Genomic DNA, 17,389 nt, shown 5'->3' on the forward strand with positions numbered 1-17,389 from the left:
ATGATTCTGCAAAATCAATGAAGGTAAATATTGCACGACCAATCACAGGCAGCATGTGAAATTAATTTGGTGTGAAAAATGGTATAGCTTTTCATGCCTGTTAATTAAGGGGACTTGCCAAAGGGAATGGAAGTTAGCATTGTGCTGTTCGTTGCTTTATGAGGATTATGATGTTAAAGGTTAGCAGATGTAAATTTAGTCAACAGAATGGTGACTTCCTCAAGTAATTTCTTACACTAAGGGGCAAGTCAAGACTAAGAAGATTTGAGCCATGGAGCAAAATTTTCTAATAGTTATGAAAGCATTAAAGCAACAAAGTCTATAATCCAAGCTCTTTATGCTCTTTAAAAGATGCTAAGCTGGCAAACAGAAAATAATTCGATGATAATCAACATGGCCAGGTAGGAATGCTGTCCATAGCAGATGCTGTTATTCACTTGTTGTGAAGAATCCAAACTCACTGTTTACTACATTAACAAATTATGTATGTGCCAAACAATGGCTGCAATGTGTATTTATGCTAATTATTTTTGCATAGTATTTCTTGTGCTTTTTATGTTAGCATCTATTTTAGTCAACTTTTCTTGTCTTTACAAAGTTTCTCACTTGTAGGAAGCGACTTTAAGAGTTCACCAGGGCAGTTTCCTTCGCTTGAAGCAAAAGCTGTTTGTATTGCAGGCAGTGTCCTTATGGACGAAGCAGGGACATCTTTGTTTTTCTCTCCCTGTTGCAATTGACATAACTGTCCAAATGGCACTATCATGGATGCCAGAGTGGAAGAATGGTCAGCCGCGTGAAGCAACATAATATTCAACCCACCATGACACCTCGTTGTCACCAATTTGCATTTCACTTGGGAAATGACAAAAATCTTGTTCATATTCCACTGATATCAGCTTGGGCATGCTGCAATGCACCACTACATTTCAGTGTTTGGAATGCTTGCTCACTGAATACCAAAGTATTGTCACTTTGTAATCTTTTGTTATCTCATCTTGACCTTCTATCTGTGACTGAATCGTGGCTTACCTTGAACAATAGTATTACCATTGCCAACCTTATAAATTCACTTAAAGATCATGCTGTTTATCACTTGCCAAGATCCACTCTCAGAGGATATGAATTTACAATAACACAATAATAATAATAACAGTTTATTAAACTTTCTTGCAGTAACTTACTGAATTAACAAGTTATAATACAATGAGAACTTAGTAAGAACAACTATGTACATTTCTGTATATGTTAAGTACAAATTATACACACCACACCAGAACATGCATCACATTTGTTAAAAATACTTTAAAAAAAGTTGCTTAAGATGGTTGGCTTTAGATATATCTTTTGACTTTAATCCTGTTGTGTGATGATTAAAGTCACTGGTAATTATAACCAGGGCATTTGGCTCGTCAGATAATAGCATGTCAAGATTTCTTTGAATATGTTGCCGCAAAATCACATTCTCAGGTTCATGGTTACTAGTAGAGTGGTATATCACACCTAACACAATTGATGTAATTTGTCTTGGTAGACTATGTGGCCTCATTGATATCCAAATTGATTTGACTTCGTCTTGATTACAAGATTCTAGGAATTTACATGGCACTTTTTGATCTAAATTAATACACACTCCTCCTCCTGTAGTAATTCGATCCTTGCAAAATAGATTGTAACCAGGGATAGCGCCTCAAGAATCTGACACATTAGGCGACAGCCAAATTCAGTAATGCAAATAGCACTTACAGAGTTGAGCTCCACGATTTGTTGAATCTCATCCACCTTGTTCGTTAATGCTCTCACATTTGTTGACAGGAGAACAGGTATATCATAAGATTTCTGATGTTTGACCTTCCTTAAGATGCTATAATTCACCGCTCTCCCTGGTTTATCAAATTCGCAGATGGCTATACTGCTTGTTCAGGGTTGTTTACCAAGTTCGCTACAAGTTATCCTACATGGAATTGGTCTTTGACTGGCATAAGGCCTCTCTCCTCGGGAACACTGAGCACCACCTTATCAAAGTGTCAAAGTGTAAATTTATGTTACTTGGCCACTCTTCACATCTTGGAGATTTCTCTTCTCTGTTGTTATCTATAAGTGGTGAAGATCTTGAACGTGTGGATTGTTACAAATATCTTGGATTCATACTGAATCAGCGTCTGTCTTGGGAAGATCACGTCTCAAACATTGCCTCCAAAATATGTAAACAAATATCAATTTAATCTAGAATTAAATAAATGCTACCTCTATCTGCAAGACTAACTTTCTATAACACCATGATCAAGCCCATTTTTTAATACAATAGTATTGTGTGGGGAGACAAAAGAAATACAGTTCACATGGACACTCTTCAAATACTTCAAGACAGAGCTGCGAAGATAATCCTTGACAGAGACTTAAGAGATTCTGCTACACAAGCTTTGAAAGATCTCAACTGGTTAACTTTAGTCAAAAAGAGAACTATCAACGAATGTATTTTTGTTTACATGCCTGAACAACCTCATTGAGTTTGATTTTGGTTTTAAATAATTTAAAAATAGATGTGATTACAATACTAGAAACAAACAAAACCTTGCATTTGAATTATTAAAGACAAACTGGGGTTTTTTCAAAACTGTCCCACACTGTGGAAAGGACTGGAACACCATCGACTTGGAAACCAGAAACACTGACAACCTCACTGCCTTTAAGAAATCAATTGTTAAGATTTTTTCTTAGCATTATATTTTTCTATTTTGCATATACCTTTGTTATATTTTACAATCTTTTATATATAATATTAGATATTCTCATTATTTATTTATATTTTTGACATTTAGCTAGGACCTCCCCAAAAATCATGTTTGTATGAGTGGAGCATCCTCATTAAAAGATCATTTCTTAGAAGCCTGTTTGCATTAAGTCTCCTGAGACAAGTCCTGAATTCCTGGTCATGATACTTTTGGGAACAAAGAGCAAATAATTCTTGTCGGCTATAAACCTTGCAAGCCACAAATGATGACAAATGGGGGCAGTCCTCATTGTGTGGGCTTTGCAGCTGCAAATTGACCAAGTTACTGGAGTCAGTCTGAGGCTTTGGAGGTCCAGGGTTGGCATGAACATCCATACATTCTGATCTGATGTAGGTGGAAGAAAGACGCAAATAGATCCACGCTTCCTCCATTCTACAACTGGTCTCTTCGGAGTGTTAGATAGGTTTTTGTTCAACCAAGTTTGTCCAGCGCACTCGGCAGGGATTTTCACATGAAATAAATGGCTATTTGCCAAGTTTAAATCCTTATTTCTCGATTTAACGCACACCGAAGGCAAAAATATCAATGAAACTAGAAGAAAGTGGAGTAAAATTATAGAACTATAAAGCTTGGCAGCCATATTGGCATGCATACATAAGATTAGATTAAATTTAGATTTGCTGTCATTGCTCACAAAGGGCTTCATGTTTTGCAAAATGGAAGCTGTATTTTTTCTGTGTTCAAACATTTTGATTTGACTCTCACCTCTGGTAACAAGGTTTTTTGTCTTGTTACAGTATATCAACCTCCACCATCCTAGAAAAATGGCTTTACAGTAGAGAGGTTTTTCTCAGAATTCTCTGCATTCATAGAGGAGTTCACTGTTACACCTGTAAATTCCACCTTTGTGGTGATTTCAACTTTCATGCCAATGACAATTTAAATGCAAAGCCAAACAATTCTCTGACTTTCTTTTTTCTGCTGATCTGAAACAGCATGCTAATGGCCCTACCCATTGTCTGGGACATACTTTGGATCTTCTCATCACTTGTGATATGGATACTCTAATTTCTTGCACAAGAATTTTACCAGATCTCCTCTCTGGCCATCAAGTGGTTGTGTGGGTCATAGATTTACTGCAGTCTCCTGCCACCTGTATAACTGTTGTGCATTGGAAGACTCGGGACATTGATTTTTATGCTTTTCAGAAGGACATCTGCTGTGTCTTCTATAAGGAATCAGTTGACGACTTGGACAACGGGATAACTACTTATGATAACACATTACATCTTCTACTTGACAAGTACGCCACACAACAAACCCTTAGGCCACATGCACCTAGGTCCTCAGAATATCTTCAAGAACTAAAACATGTTTAAAGGTGCTATGAAGGAAAATTTCAATTCACTAAGTCATCAATTGACATGCAAATTTACTATCAAGCCTGCTGCAATTATAATCACTTGTTTGAGGTCACTTGAAGGAGAAATTTAGAACATCTAATGTGAAGCAGCTTTTCAAGCTCGTTGATGGTATGTTCACTGGAAAGTCTTCTCCACCTCTACTAACACGACTCTCTTGAACACCTGGTTGAGAGTTTTGGCGACTTCTTCAAATCTAAAATCATTGATATCAGACATACTCTCTCTAAGAAACCTTCTTGGCCTAAACATGTGACTAATGTATTGTACTCTACCCCTTTCAGTCAGTTTGATCATGTCTCTCCTAATGGTCTTAAGACTATCATTCAGTCATCAAAAAGTAAAAGTTGTGCTCTCGATCCATTACTTACTTGGTTGTTAAAGGACTGTGATGTCATGAACGCGTCTTTGGATCAGGGCATTTTCCCCTCTTTCTTCAAGAAGTCACCAATTTACCCTCTGATAACAAAGGACAACCTTGATGCTGATGTCTTTACTAACTATCAACCTATCTCCAATCCATCATTTCTGGCTAAGGCATTAAAGAGAATATTGGCTTTCCAGATTGAAGGATATCTCACCACTAATGGCTTATTTGCTAAAATGCAATCAGCATACAGAAAGCATCACAGTATTAAAACTGCCCTTCTACAAGTTAATGATATACATCAGGCCATTGACAACAAATGTGAAGCTGTTCTAGTGTTGTTAGACTTATCTGCAGCTTTTTACACAATTGACCACACTATTCTTCCGAATGAGCCTTGGTATCACAATGATTTCTTCAAAATTTGGTTTATTCCATAACTCCTTGTAAGATTTTGTAATATTGTTCACTGGATGCCAAACTATACTGGAACCACTAAAATTCTAGTATTGTTAAGTAACTGTAGATCAACTTTGTTTACACTTACACAAATGATATCTATGTTACAACTGCAGTTGGAAGCTCTCCTAATTGGTGGCTCTTAAAATCTGAACAAAGTTTAATAGGACCTAATATAGTTGGGGGGAAATGGAAATATTTTAATATGGAAACATTTTGAACCTCCTTTAGATCTAAGAACTTTTTGAGCAAGCTACTCCATTCTCAAGGAATCTACATACAGCTTCCTCGACCTTTAACACTTGCACATAGTATAGGTCTAAGTACTACTGAAAATCAAGTTTTTTCTCCTGTCATTAAATTAGATTTTGCTCCTCTTACCAATAGTCTCCTAGCTACTCTGGCTTTGCATTTCTTACTCAAACCTTTTGTTTGCAACAAGAATATTACTTCTGGTACAAAGATGAATCAAATAGTATTTTTGGTGTGGCCTCTCCACTTTCTACCTCTATAACTCCTGTCCCACCATCTACTGTAGTTTCTTGATTAACATCAGCATCTCTTGACGGTCTAGAAGACAGTTTCTGTGCTAATGTCAAACATGCTCAAATCTTGTTTCAATTACTACTAGGAACTGCTTAGCATGAATTCAAGCAGCCTTTTTGCTCTCATGTATTCCTAACCCAATATTGTGAAAACTGCCTGTTTTGCATTTTCACCAAAACTAAGACTGGACCATGTTGTAATGAAAATTTTATTGTTTTTTTTTTTGTTTTGTTTTGTTTTGTTTTGTTTTGTTTTTTTTTGGGGGGGGGGTTAATTTATTTGCTAGCAAGTGCCTCTGTTTGCCTCATATTGGCTATGGCTAATTTCATAAAGGACTGACTCAAATTACCGGTATCCTGTCATATGTGACAGATTGAGGATGTGTTTAATTTGCTAAGTGATAACCTTTTAGTTTTAGAGTGAATTGTCAACTGTGGTCTCCATACAGTCCATTCTTAATACAGGAAATTAGTCCTTTTTCTTTGCATTTGACTTGGGCTTAAGAATGTTTTATTTGTGGGTATAATTCTTCAAAGTGCAGGGGAAAGGTCAGAAACTCTCCCCTCTGCAAACTCCCTTTGCAGAACAATCATGATAAACAATCAAATTATCTAATGTTTGATAAAAGAACAATCAGTTCAAGGAGATGAGTAAGTTCTCCTTTTAAGATTAAGTAATAGCAAGCAGCATTCAGCATGCCACAGTTTCTCTTTCATCAAAATTTCAGTTTTCTGGCTGAGGATGCCTTCAGTAGATCCTTTGTCAGGCTAAGTTCCAAGTGAGGTGTGGCTTGATTGGCTCTGTTCCTATTTTTTTGTTTGTGCAGCAGCAAAAATTTTATCCAAAAAAAAAAAAAAATGATAGTAGCTTAGAACCTAGGGCACTAAGCCCAATGAGTGACTTCCTGAATGGGCCCTTCTTTCGCTAAGCAGAGGTCCCATTTTACAGTTTAGCGTGTGAGCAAGTTCTCCAGTAGCTAGTGCAAGCAGGTTATTTTGTACTGAATAAAGTTTGAGCCTCCTTGTACAAGTTGGTTTTTGGGGACCAATTGCTGGATAGTTATTTTCATTTTATTGTAATTGGGTTAATTTTAAGACTCAGTCCAAGTAAGATTTGTTATGCCATTTGAGAGATGATATAATCTCTTTACCTTTTAGTAGCACCAAAAATAAACCTCTCTTCAAGAGGAGAATATTACATTGAAGGATCCAATGTCACCATAGCCTGTGAAGCTTCTGGGGAACCACTGCCAGATGTAGCATGGATTAGAAATGGAGTACTTGCAAGTTCAGGGAATAAAGCTGCACTTTTAAAGTTCATTAATATGAACAGAATGGATGCAGGACAATATACATGTCGAGCCAATAACTCAGTGGAAGTCACTGCCATTGATACAACAATTGTAGTTCACTGTAAGTACATTTTAACCTAACATGTAACTTCCTAGTTCTTAATTTACTTTATTTACAGTGTGACTCCTGTTATCAGGGTCAGTTACGCAAAACTGATGAATCCATTCAAAATCCATTCAATTTGGCTTTGTGTGCATTGGTCCCAAGTATTGGTTGGGACAATTGAATTTTGGTGGAATCATTGCTCACATTATTTTGCTTCAGAGGACATAAAAAATTTTTAACAAGTCATTGCTTCAGTTGGATTGTGTGTTAACTCAGAAAATGGCTTGAAGCCATTTCTGAGTCATTGTGGCAACCCAAAATTAATTCCATATGACTAGCACATAAGGCTAGTGCATATTTTGATTCTCTGTGAGGGCTCTGGTTGGGGCTTAATGGAAAGCTGAGAATTGGTCAAAATTCTAACTGTGAGCTGAGAAATTACATGTTTGTTTTACTGATACAGCTGAGATCAGCTGATAGATGTGAAAATGGGCTGAAACTAAAACTGCATGCTTAAGATTTACACACATATTTGCATGTGTGATGTTTGAATAGAGATACTATTTAAGGGCAATAATAATCCATTTTATATTTCTTGATTCAAAGGTCTTGCCACCTTATACTAAATACTCGACTATTAAATAACACAAAAGCAATGGACTGTATTGTGGAGTGATTACAACCTTTACTTTTTTTTCATTTAAAGACAGTGAAAAGAAAGACAAATGCTGCGCTTCGGTAATTTTTTCTTTGACTTTCTGGTTTGGAAGGTTGTGTAACCTGCAAGCACTTCATGTACACCACCCTGCTATGTGAGATACCGGATACTAAATTTTTTCAGTGTTTGCATATGGGTAGGCATTCAACTTCTGTTGTCAGGAGCTGGTAAAAAGAAGCATGAATAGTATGCTAATCTTTGGAGTTCAAAGTCACTCATCGTTAGAAAAATTACACAGACATGATGTCTTGGAGTAAACCACATATATAAAACCTGACCTGTTACAGCTAAAAATTCCATACAAAGCCAGTTTAGTAGGGTCCACATCTCACCCCATGAAAAAGAGGCACCTTCAGGTAATCCACTGTTTGCTGCCATTTCTTATGTTTTTACGGAAAAAAAACTTCCAATCATATTGCTAGCTCTTAAAGACACAAGGCAAGCCATGCTCAACTTTTGAAAATTGTCACATGACCAGGCATGTGACCTCCGGGGAACCCAAATCCACCCTCCTGCCTTAAAATGAAATCATACTTGTGTCATCTTTCCAAATCTGGTATTTACACCACCTTTTACCTCAGAGTAATACATATTGTAAAAAAACACAATATTGTAACGTATTTTGATCTATTGAGCTTTAAAGTGACTTATCTCCGAAGTTAATTGACAAAAAGCTAGCCTTTTAAACCTGTATGCTTCATCTGCAAACTATTTTACACTTCCTCTTCAAAGCTACTCTCTTCATTGCTTTCTTCTAAGTCACTGACACAGGTCAGACCAAAGGGGTTCCCACATGCAGAAGCACCCTGCTGTGCAAGCAAGTCCTGTGTTGCTGCAAGAGCAGTTTTGCCAGCAGCCAGACATCTTGCACTTGCATTTCATCAGCTTGAGAAGGCTTACAGGTGTCTGTGCTTTTGTGATTGTCAGTGGTACAAGAAGCTCCTCATCCTTTGTCTGTCCATGACCCTCCAGTGATCCAAGATCCTCTGTAGCTTCAAGAGCACAACTCCAAACACTTTGTAGTTTGATTGCTTTAGATGGTGAAGTACACAATCAGTCATTGGTGGAAGCATTTCATGTTTCTGCTTATTCTTGCAGAACACGAGATAAAATAATTCATCTGCAATGCTTGTCTTTTTGGTTGTCTTGTATAAGCTGGAAACATAGGCTTCACTTTTGCCAAGTGTGCAGTGAGCAACTGACAGGAAAATGCACTGGTTTAACTAGTGTTGAAAATGTAGCATTCATGTTAAAAAATGATCTAAAGTGAAAGTTCAATTACCAGCAATGAAACTAGAAATCAATGGTGGAAAACATTCAAGCCATACCTTTTCTTTTGGATTGGAAATACATTTTTGCCATTGTACTGGTACAGGAGTGGCAGGACCTCTGATTTGAGTATTGGTCAAAGACCAAACGATTAAAACGATTAAGACCAGTGGCTAAATTGGAAGGGCAATTGTAGACATTGTACAGTGATGACTCAATAGTTACCAATGAGATGATGATGATGATACTTTTCACTTTGACGGAACTCACTACAGTTTTTTTTCCACCAAGCGGTTATCTAGGGGAAAAATTCAAGTCTAAGTTTCAAACTCCATGTTCCCCAGAAGTTTTCAGGGAGGGTTTATAAGAAAGAATCATGTTTTTGTTTGAGGATGTTTTTTGTGTGATTTAAATCAATGCTTTCTTGACTTTGTGGACTGTTCAACTGAACACAAAATATAAATCTCATTTGGTTATTTTTTCAGCAGAAATGAAGTTAATGTTCAAATGCAAACAACTTTGGACTTTGACGATTGTGATCTTTCACAAATTTAGACCAATAAATTAAAGGTACTCAATTTAAGTTAAAATATGGATCTCCATTGGCAACACATTGCTGTTAACAACTTGCATCAACTTGCATGGCTGGAACTCGATACTTGCCATTTTCAGAGGTTTTCTTGGTAACTGCAATTACAAACAGGGGAGGTCAGCTCTATTTCTATATAATGGTGCACTAGTAATGGAGCGGTAAGTTCTGATAACTAAATCTTTTGCTCTGCTATGAATGACTCATCTACTGGGATTGGAAAAATGTACATGTGGTCTGCCAACTTTGGTTTATGAATCCATCTCGGCACTCTGAGCTTCTCCATCAAGGGATATTATAAGCAGTTGGTTGAAATTTTGACATTGTAACTTTGAGCTTCCAAGTAAAGCTCTAATAGGCAGAGTAACAGCTCAGTAGAATAACAGCTTGGCTCGAAGCTGTCCTCTTGGCATCAATACACTGGGGAATATGATGAGAGTACAAAGGCAGTGCTTTTCAAGGTCTACACAAACCACATTGATAGAGCCACAGCCAATATACTTAGCTATCCGAAGGAGGTTTGAGGGGTTGCCACATTTGACTTTTTTCAGGCCACAGAAACCTGATCAGTCATCAATGTATGTCAATTCTTGCCCCTTGTCAGCTGACAAAGTGTGGTAATGTTTCTTCGCTGGCTCCAAAGTAGCAAAAAATTCAACACAATAGTCTTTACAACACTTTCAACCTCTCTGTCAGATTCACAGCAGTCGAAGTGGACAGCCATTTAACAGCCTCCATGATCACAATGAAATGCTTACCAACATGTTCAGGTGCTGTAATATCCACTCTTTTTCTCTTATTCAGGTGAGTTCTTTTTCAAATAAAAAATTTGTTTTGTCAGCAAACTCCAAAATGAAATGAAAGGCATTTCACTTTCATTTAGGTTTTCAGCCAACGGAAATAAGGCCTGTTGATGCAAGGAGGAAATGCTTTAAGAAAATTTGTTCACAAACAAGTAGTTAGGCCTAAGTCTAGTTGTTGATATTACTGATACATAGAAGAAATAAAAAAAAAATTATTTGGTGGTTTGTTGAGTTATGTTGTACACTGTACCTCCTAACTCCAAAATGTTTCCCATTGGTGGGGAAAGTGTCACTTGCCATCAGTCAAAACTCATTAAAAGCTCAGATGCATTGAGCAAATCTTTGATTGTAAGTGTGCACTATTTTTCTTGAAAAGCTGCTTTCTTCTTGCCAATCAACTAAACTGATTTTGATTGCACTTTAAGAGAAGATGAGGGATGACAAAGACAATAACGATGAAAAAAATAGAATAATGTATGAGGAATTATCATGGCGAGCCAATGCTTTCCATAAAGAATTGTTGTTGGCATGTAGACATAAGCTTTCGCACAAACAGAACCTAAAGAAAGGTGTTCAATTTCAATGTCATTGACACTGTGGTTATCAAATATTTAGTTGTTTGAAAGTGTGCACACGATAATACAATTTTCAAATTTGGTGCAGACAAAATTTGCTGAGATTTTTGGCAGAGCAGAACAAATTTTGTCAGCCTAGTGTGTAGGGTACCTAACTCCTTTGGGCAAACAAACATGAGAAGTATTGAATTTTTTATATCTTAGCAATTGGAAACAAACAATTTCAAGTAACGTGTCTGAACTTCTCATTTGTTACAAACTTGTTCTTCTTTCATTAGTCCAAGGTTTAGAACATAGTGTCATAGAAAAGAGCAATAGTTTGGCTGTTGAAAAAACCATACTATTCTACCACAAGTAAAGTTTTGAATCGGAAGTTTTCTGGTTTGAAAAGAATTTCAAATTTTCAACAGTTTTAGATTAGATAGAGATGTGTTGACAGAAGGAAAGAATGGTTTGGAAATTAAAGCTAAAACCATATTTTAAACATCCCATTCAAATATATGTTTTAAGACTTGATAACACTTCTCGTTCTTCTTGTTCTGGTATATTTTCATTTACCTTTAAGATCTAATTATTATGCCACTCAGAAGAAATTGTACAAATGATATTGATGCAGTATGGCAAAATATCCTGAATTGTGTCAGGGAAATTGCCTTCCTTTTATGGGACAGAATTACTATAGAGGTATCCACAAATTAATGATTAATTCTTGCCTAACTCCCCTTTCCCTCCCCCCCCCCCCCTTATTCACCCATGAGAGTGTTCTGAGTTTAGTTTACTTGATTTTTTTTCATTCACAGTTTACATTCTATTGCCTGTGTGAAGTTACTTATCATCACAGTTATAATTTTATTTAGCCTGTTTTAGACTCTAAGGCAGTAAAACAAAGCACAATAGTATGAATGCAACCTGACTGAAATCTCCCCTGTTTTTGGTTTTTTGCTCTGCTGCTACTATCATGCTATATACTATTTTGCATGAATTTGCAACTGTTTAACTTGCTCAACTCCTGGAGCAGGTTATATTTTATTTGACAAAGCACTTTGCAGGGCAAACTTGAAAAAGCTTGGATTGTTAACAAAAAATGAATTGCTTGTTTGTATTTTTAGTAGTGAAGTTGAGCCAAAAATCCCTGATGATTTTGGAGATGCTCCTCTCCTTGGAACCACCTAGCCTATGAGGCTCTTGACTTAAGGTTTCTCTTAAATTGATCAAGGGAGGCTCTGTTCCACAGAAAGTTCTTAGATAACTGTATACATCCTGGTACCAATTGAGCAAGATAAGAAATGTCCTAGATTCAAATTGGGTTTTCACTTTTTTTTCATGTCTGATAACAAGTAAAGTTGGCCTTCTCAAATTGCTCATTTTGTTAACAGGGGATCTGAAATAGTTCTCCTAGTAATGACACAGCTGGTTTTATTTTTCTTGCTGCAGTTATGCCATTGTTTTTCTGCATGCAATGTTTAAGTTACTGTATTTTGCTTTTAGTCAGTATTCTAACCATTAGCAGATGACTTGCTGCAATTTTCCATTACAAAAGCATCATATTTTCTGCCCAAGGCACTCAATGGATTACTAGATTAACCCACACACAAGATGAGCACTTCCTTGTTGCATTATCATGCACCCTCTAGACTTTTACATGGGGTTATGATTTATCACCAATGGAAATGAATGAGCCATGAAATAAACAGAGATTTGAGGTTTTGATTTGATTTATATTTTTAGACAAACCAGAAGGTGCAAGGCTCACTACCAATGCTTCACAAAATGCTGTCACTGAAGGAGACTCAGTTACATTCAATTGCACAGTTAAAGCTGCTGTGCCACTAGTGTCAATTTACAAGTTCTTTTTCAATGGCCACCTCCTAAGTAATAACAGCAACAGTGAGTATACTCTCACTAAAGTCAATCGATCTCAGCACTATGGTGAGTACAAATGTGTCCCACATAATGATGCTGGAGATGGAGCAGAAGCCACTGCAAGACTTAACATAAATGGTGGGTAGACACATCTTTGAGCATTTTTAAGTAGTTTGGAATTGTAATCCAAAACTTAAAAAACATTTTTCACAAGCTTACACTGTGTCAGTGAAACTTCCCACACAGTGAATCATTACAACCCTGAACAGGGGAGAATGGACACACCCTGGGAATGAGGTTGATGTGTTGTGCCTACCCCCTAACCCCCTCCCAAAATAGGCTTCTCCTGGAGTAATGGAGGTGGTTGAGGGGAAGGAGAAAAAAGTATGGGCTGAGGCAGATTTTGGGTGGCTTTATAGACATCTTTGCATTGCTCTCCAGCTAAAGAGGTGTCTCCCTTGCAAGCATTACTCAGCTTGCACCATAATGCTCCTCTCCAAGGTTCTTGAGAAAAGTGCTGGTGAAGGATGCCTGTCCTGAAAAATTTAGCCAGTGCCTAATAATAAAGGGGTGTGTAATAGCAAAAGTTGGGCCTCCTAATAATGAATGGGTATGTAATGATGGACTTGTGCCTAATAATGATGAACTGGTGCCTAATGATAAAAACCAATGCCTTACTGTGATGAACTTGTGCCTAATAATATCAAAACAAGCCTAATGATGATTCACAAGTGCATAATAGAAACAAAATAATGATTCAGTGGAAATGGTACCCCATGGTCAAATTTGTTTTGTTACCCTAGATTGTTTTCAGACGCAAGAAGTCTGTAATTTTGTGTACCTAGTCGTTTGGGAGCCTTTAAGGTTGTACATTTAATTCTGTAGCAGAATACCTGGAATTTAGGTACAATTTTGAGATTAATCCTAGGTCTGATTAAATTTTTTTGGTAGAATAAAGACCAAATTATTATTTCAAGGCAATTATCCTTTGTCTGCCAAAAATTGTAAACTTATGTTTTTCATTAGCATATTTTAAAACTGATGCAAATTCTGATTAGCTGATAAAATGAAAGTAAAAGAAAATGCACTACATTTTATAATCTTATCTTTATAGCATATGAAGTGGATGATTTTGAACCAAATCGCACTCTAATGTTATGGTGTGAACATTTTGTTGTTCCTCTCTTCTTATCTAGTTCCTGTCCAGTTTACAGAAGTGCCACAGAATATAACAGTTAATATGTCAAGTCCTCTGTTTTTGAGTTGTGATGCCTCGGGTTTTCCTGAACCTAAGATAAGATGGGAAAAATCTGGGATTAGTTTGTCCTACTACAAACAGTTGAACATCTCCAGTAGTAACAGGAACGATGCAGGAGAATATGTTTGCAGGGCAAGCAATGGAGTGAGACAGGAAAAGACAGTAAGAGCTTATGTCACTGTGCAATGTAAGTCTTTATTTCAGTATGTCATAAAAAGCTGCCAGTGCTGCGGAATCGATGATACAATCAAACCAATATAGAGCAGCACCATATTAAGCAGTCACCCTGTATTTAGTGGTCAGTTGTCAAAATCCTGAATTTATTTCCCCTTAGTTACTATAATTTCCACCCCTATTTATTAGAAACTTTTATTTAGTGGTTGTGGTCACCTTTATTGTCTTCCACCTGTAAGTCACATATATTGTGACCAATTCCTCATATCAATGTTTAGTTTGGGTACATATCAGCATTTGTAAGAACACTTAAAGCTTGAGCTTGAATATTTAATGCCATCCAAATAACATTACATTTTACAATGTGGTAGCTACCGTAAAATTATAAAATCATACAATTCCTAACAAAGGAAGTCAGGTTACAGACTTGCCTGCTACAACTTTTTAGAGCTTAAGGTACAAAGAATAAATATGGTAAACAGTTACAATTAATGCAAATTTGAAAGGCTGAAAGCTGAAAGGTATTACAACCATAAAACCCAATGCATCCTTGCAGAAATAGGTCAATTACAGTACTGTACGGCCTTAACTTCTCCCATAAATTAATGCTTACAGGAAATCATAAGTTTTTTTCACAAGGTGGCACTGTACTTACAGTAGTTCACGCACAAATGCATTTTTTCAGTTATCTCATTATATGACTGCTTAAGTCATGGAAGATTCATTGTAGCATGGGGACTGAGATATTAATTACCTCAGAAAACTGTAATCATCAGAATTACAAGTCAAGGTGTATTTACCAAGTGCTCAAGTTTCCAAATTGGTCACCTTATTGTTACATGTGCACTCAAGTTCACGCTTTTTCGGGGCCATATCAGCTGGACAATCCTGTGACTTGTAAAAACATCAAATGTTACTCACATGTTCAAATAATTCACTGAATCAAAAGTTTTTATAACCTTTTTCTTTTACTGTGCTTAAAAAAAATAAATTACGGGTAAGAGAAAGTAATAAAGTTATTGAAACATTCCGTTTTAATTGAAAAACATTTGTGAAGTTATAATTATAATTACCTTTTCATGTAAACAAACCATATAGAAACAAATGATATGAACAAATTTAATCTCACCAAGTTTGAATGTAGAATCCAAAATCTAATTTACTTGTAGTTGAGTAGGAAAAACCTCAATGTGTTTTTCTTGTCACTATCCTTCTAATTGTCGTTGTTGTTGTTGTTGTTGTTGTTGTTGTTGTTGTTGTTGTTGTTGTTGTTGTCACAACTCAATCACAAAACCAGATATCTTCAACTTTTATGATCAATAGCCACGTCAGTGAGATTTTTTCGTTGTGTACTGTTTCTTATGGCCATCTATTTTTAGTATCTATCTTTTACCAGCTGACATTTCAGAGGAGTCTTTGATTATTCTCAGATGTCTAGAAGACCACATTGGCAATTTACCACATTGTAGGCAAAACCAAAATCTGATTGAATTTTATTTTATCAAAAACTTGAAAGGTATTGGATGAAATTAGCAAACACAATTCAAGTCTCCCTTCCCAAGTATTCTGTGATCTTTTTTCTATCAAATGGTGGAGTTTAAAGTTTCTTCTTTCACTGTCTTATTGAAATAAAATTGACCTCTTCACTGAGGTTTTAAAGTTAGAAATGTGTAATATCTCTTTACGAGAATTTTTCAAACTGTAAATGCCTAAAACCTTGAAGATGGACTTTGAAAAAACTGCGAAAATATGACCTATCTTTTCACTGAGATTTGAATCATTGGCTGGCACGCAAAGATATAAAAGAGGCTCTGTAAAAAAAACCAAAATAATAGAATTGCATATTTGGAAGAATCATACGACATTACTGACACCTGCTCACCTGACTTCAATTTTCTGAAGAGTAAATTCTGCGACACTTTAGTTTTATCTTCTCACACATGAATTAAAACATAAAATTTAATTATTCGCAAGCAGTTTAGGGGGGAAATTAAACGTTAAATGTTACATAAAAAGAAACACATTACAATAAAACAAAGCAGAAGCATATTACCCACATTTTTATGCTTCTGAATACAGCTTTAATAGGAATTATATATGCAACTGTTTCCCCATGTAAAGTGGGTGCAATAGACGGCCGTTTAAGAAATTTTACCCAAATAACATTACATCCTTCAAGTTGGCATGTACTGAAACCCGAAACAGCTAAACGAAACGACCGGAACAAAAAAAACGAAACGACTGTAACGACTGTCACGACTGCAACAAAACGACTACAACGATCGAGCAGTTGACACTGACACTATTATTTGACACTTATATTTAGTTTCTATGACGGAACGCCAGCCATATTGAATACCAAAGCGTATACGGAAAGAAGAGGAAGAAACAGATATCGGTATTCATTGACAAGGTCTATTTCCGTGATTTTTGCTATTGATTCTTTTTAATTAAGGTTTCCTCGAAACCCTACGGCAAGCCGATGGCAATCGAGAGATTTCTTAATTTCCGCGTGTGGTAGATCAGGAGTCGATCATAATCGCAATTAGACAAATATGTCGGCTGACACCCCTGGATATTCATTTTATTTTATTGTTATTATTATTTTTTTATTATTATTACTATTATTATTATTATTAACCAACTGCACAAAGTGGAGTACAAATAACGTGCGAATAGAGTTCAAATATCTTGCGATATTGTGCGGCTATTTAGACAGTTGGTTATTTTGTACTGTTAAAGAAACCTGTTTAACCAGTCGGCTGCGCGCGCTACGCTTCTCTATCCGCTCTGCCTTCCCCGCCTTATGAGAAATGAGGAGAGAGACTTAGCAGAAAAAAAAAGCAGTTGGATAATAAATAACTTATTGGACGTTTTGGTGTGTTTGTACGAGTTGTGCAAAATACAAACAACCAAAATACTCAGCTACACTACACACCAAAACGTCTGATAAGATATATTTATTGACCGTTTTTTTTTACTTGTTTCGTTTTGTTCGTTACGGTCGTTTCGCTTGTTTCGTTTCCGTCGTTTCGTTTTGCTGTTTCGGGCTGAGTACCTTCAGAGTCATAGATGGCTTTTGGGGAAACCAACTAATCAATACGAAACGAATTATGCCAAATTAGCGAGAGTCAACACCTGCTAAAACATGGTTTTCTAAAATCGTCTGGAAATTGCAAGGGTGTATCTTAATTAATTCAAAGAAAATATCCAAGCAA

General features: G+C 36.4%; 1 protein-coding gene across 8 annotated transcripts in view; it reads left to right on the forward strand.

Moving 5' to 3' along the window:
* The window catches only part of LOC131772112 (fibroblast growth factor receptor 3-like), a 36,866-nt gene that overhangs the window by 7,338 nt on the left and 12,139 nt on the right, over positions 1–17,389 (forward strand). For 5 of the 8 annotated variants that reach the window (XM_066168482.1, XM_066168475.1, XM_066168476.1 and 2 more), the window contains 3 exons: positions 6,683–6,937; positions 12,605–12,877; positions 13,936–14,184. In XM_066168482.1, the coding sequence (XP_066024579.1) occupies positions 6,683–6,937; positions 12,605–12,877; positions 13,936–14,184 (777 nt within the window). The remainder of the gene's footprint in view (positions 1–6,682; positions 6,938–12,604; positions 12,878–13,935; positions 14,185–17,389) is intronic. The other 3 variants (XM_066168474.1, XM_066168480.1, XM_066168478.1) reach the window with 2 other exon arrangements.

The sequence above is a fragment of the Pocillopora verrucosa genome, chromosome 6 (assembly GCF_036669915.1).
Source record: "Pocillopora verrucosa isolate sample1 chromosome 6, ASM3666991v2, whole genome shotgun sequence".
NCBI lineage: Eukaryota > Metazoa > Cnidaria > Anthozoa > Scleractinia > Pocilloporidae > Pocillopora > Pocillopora verrucosa.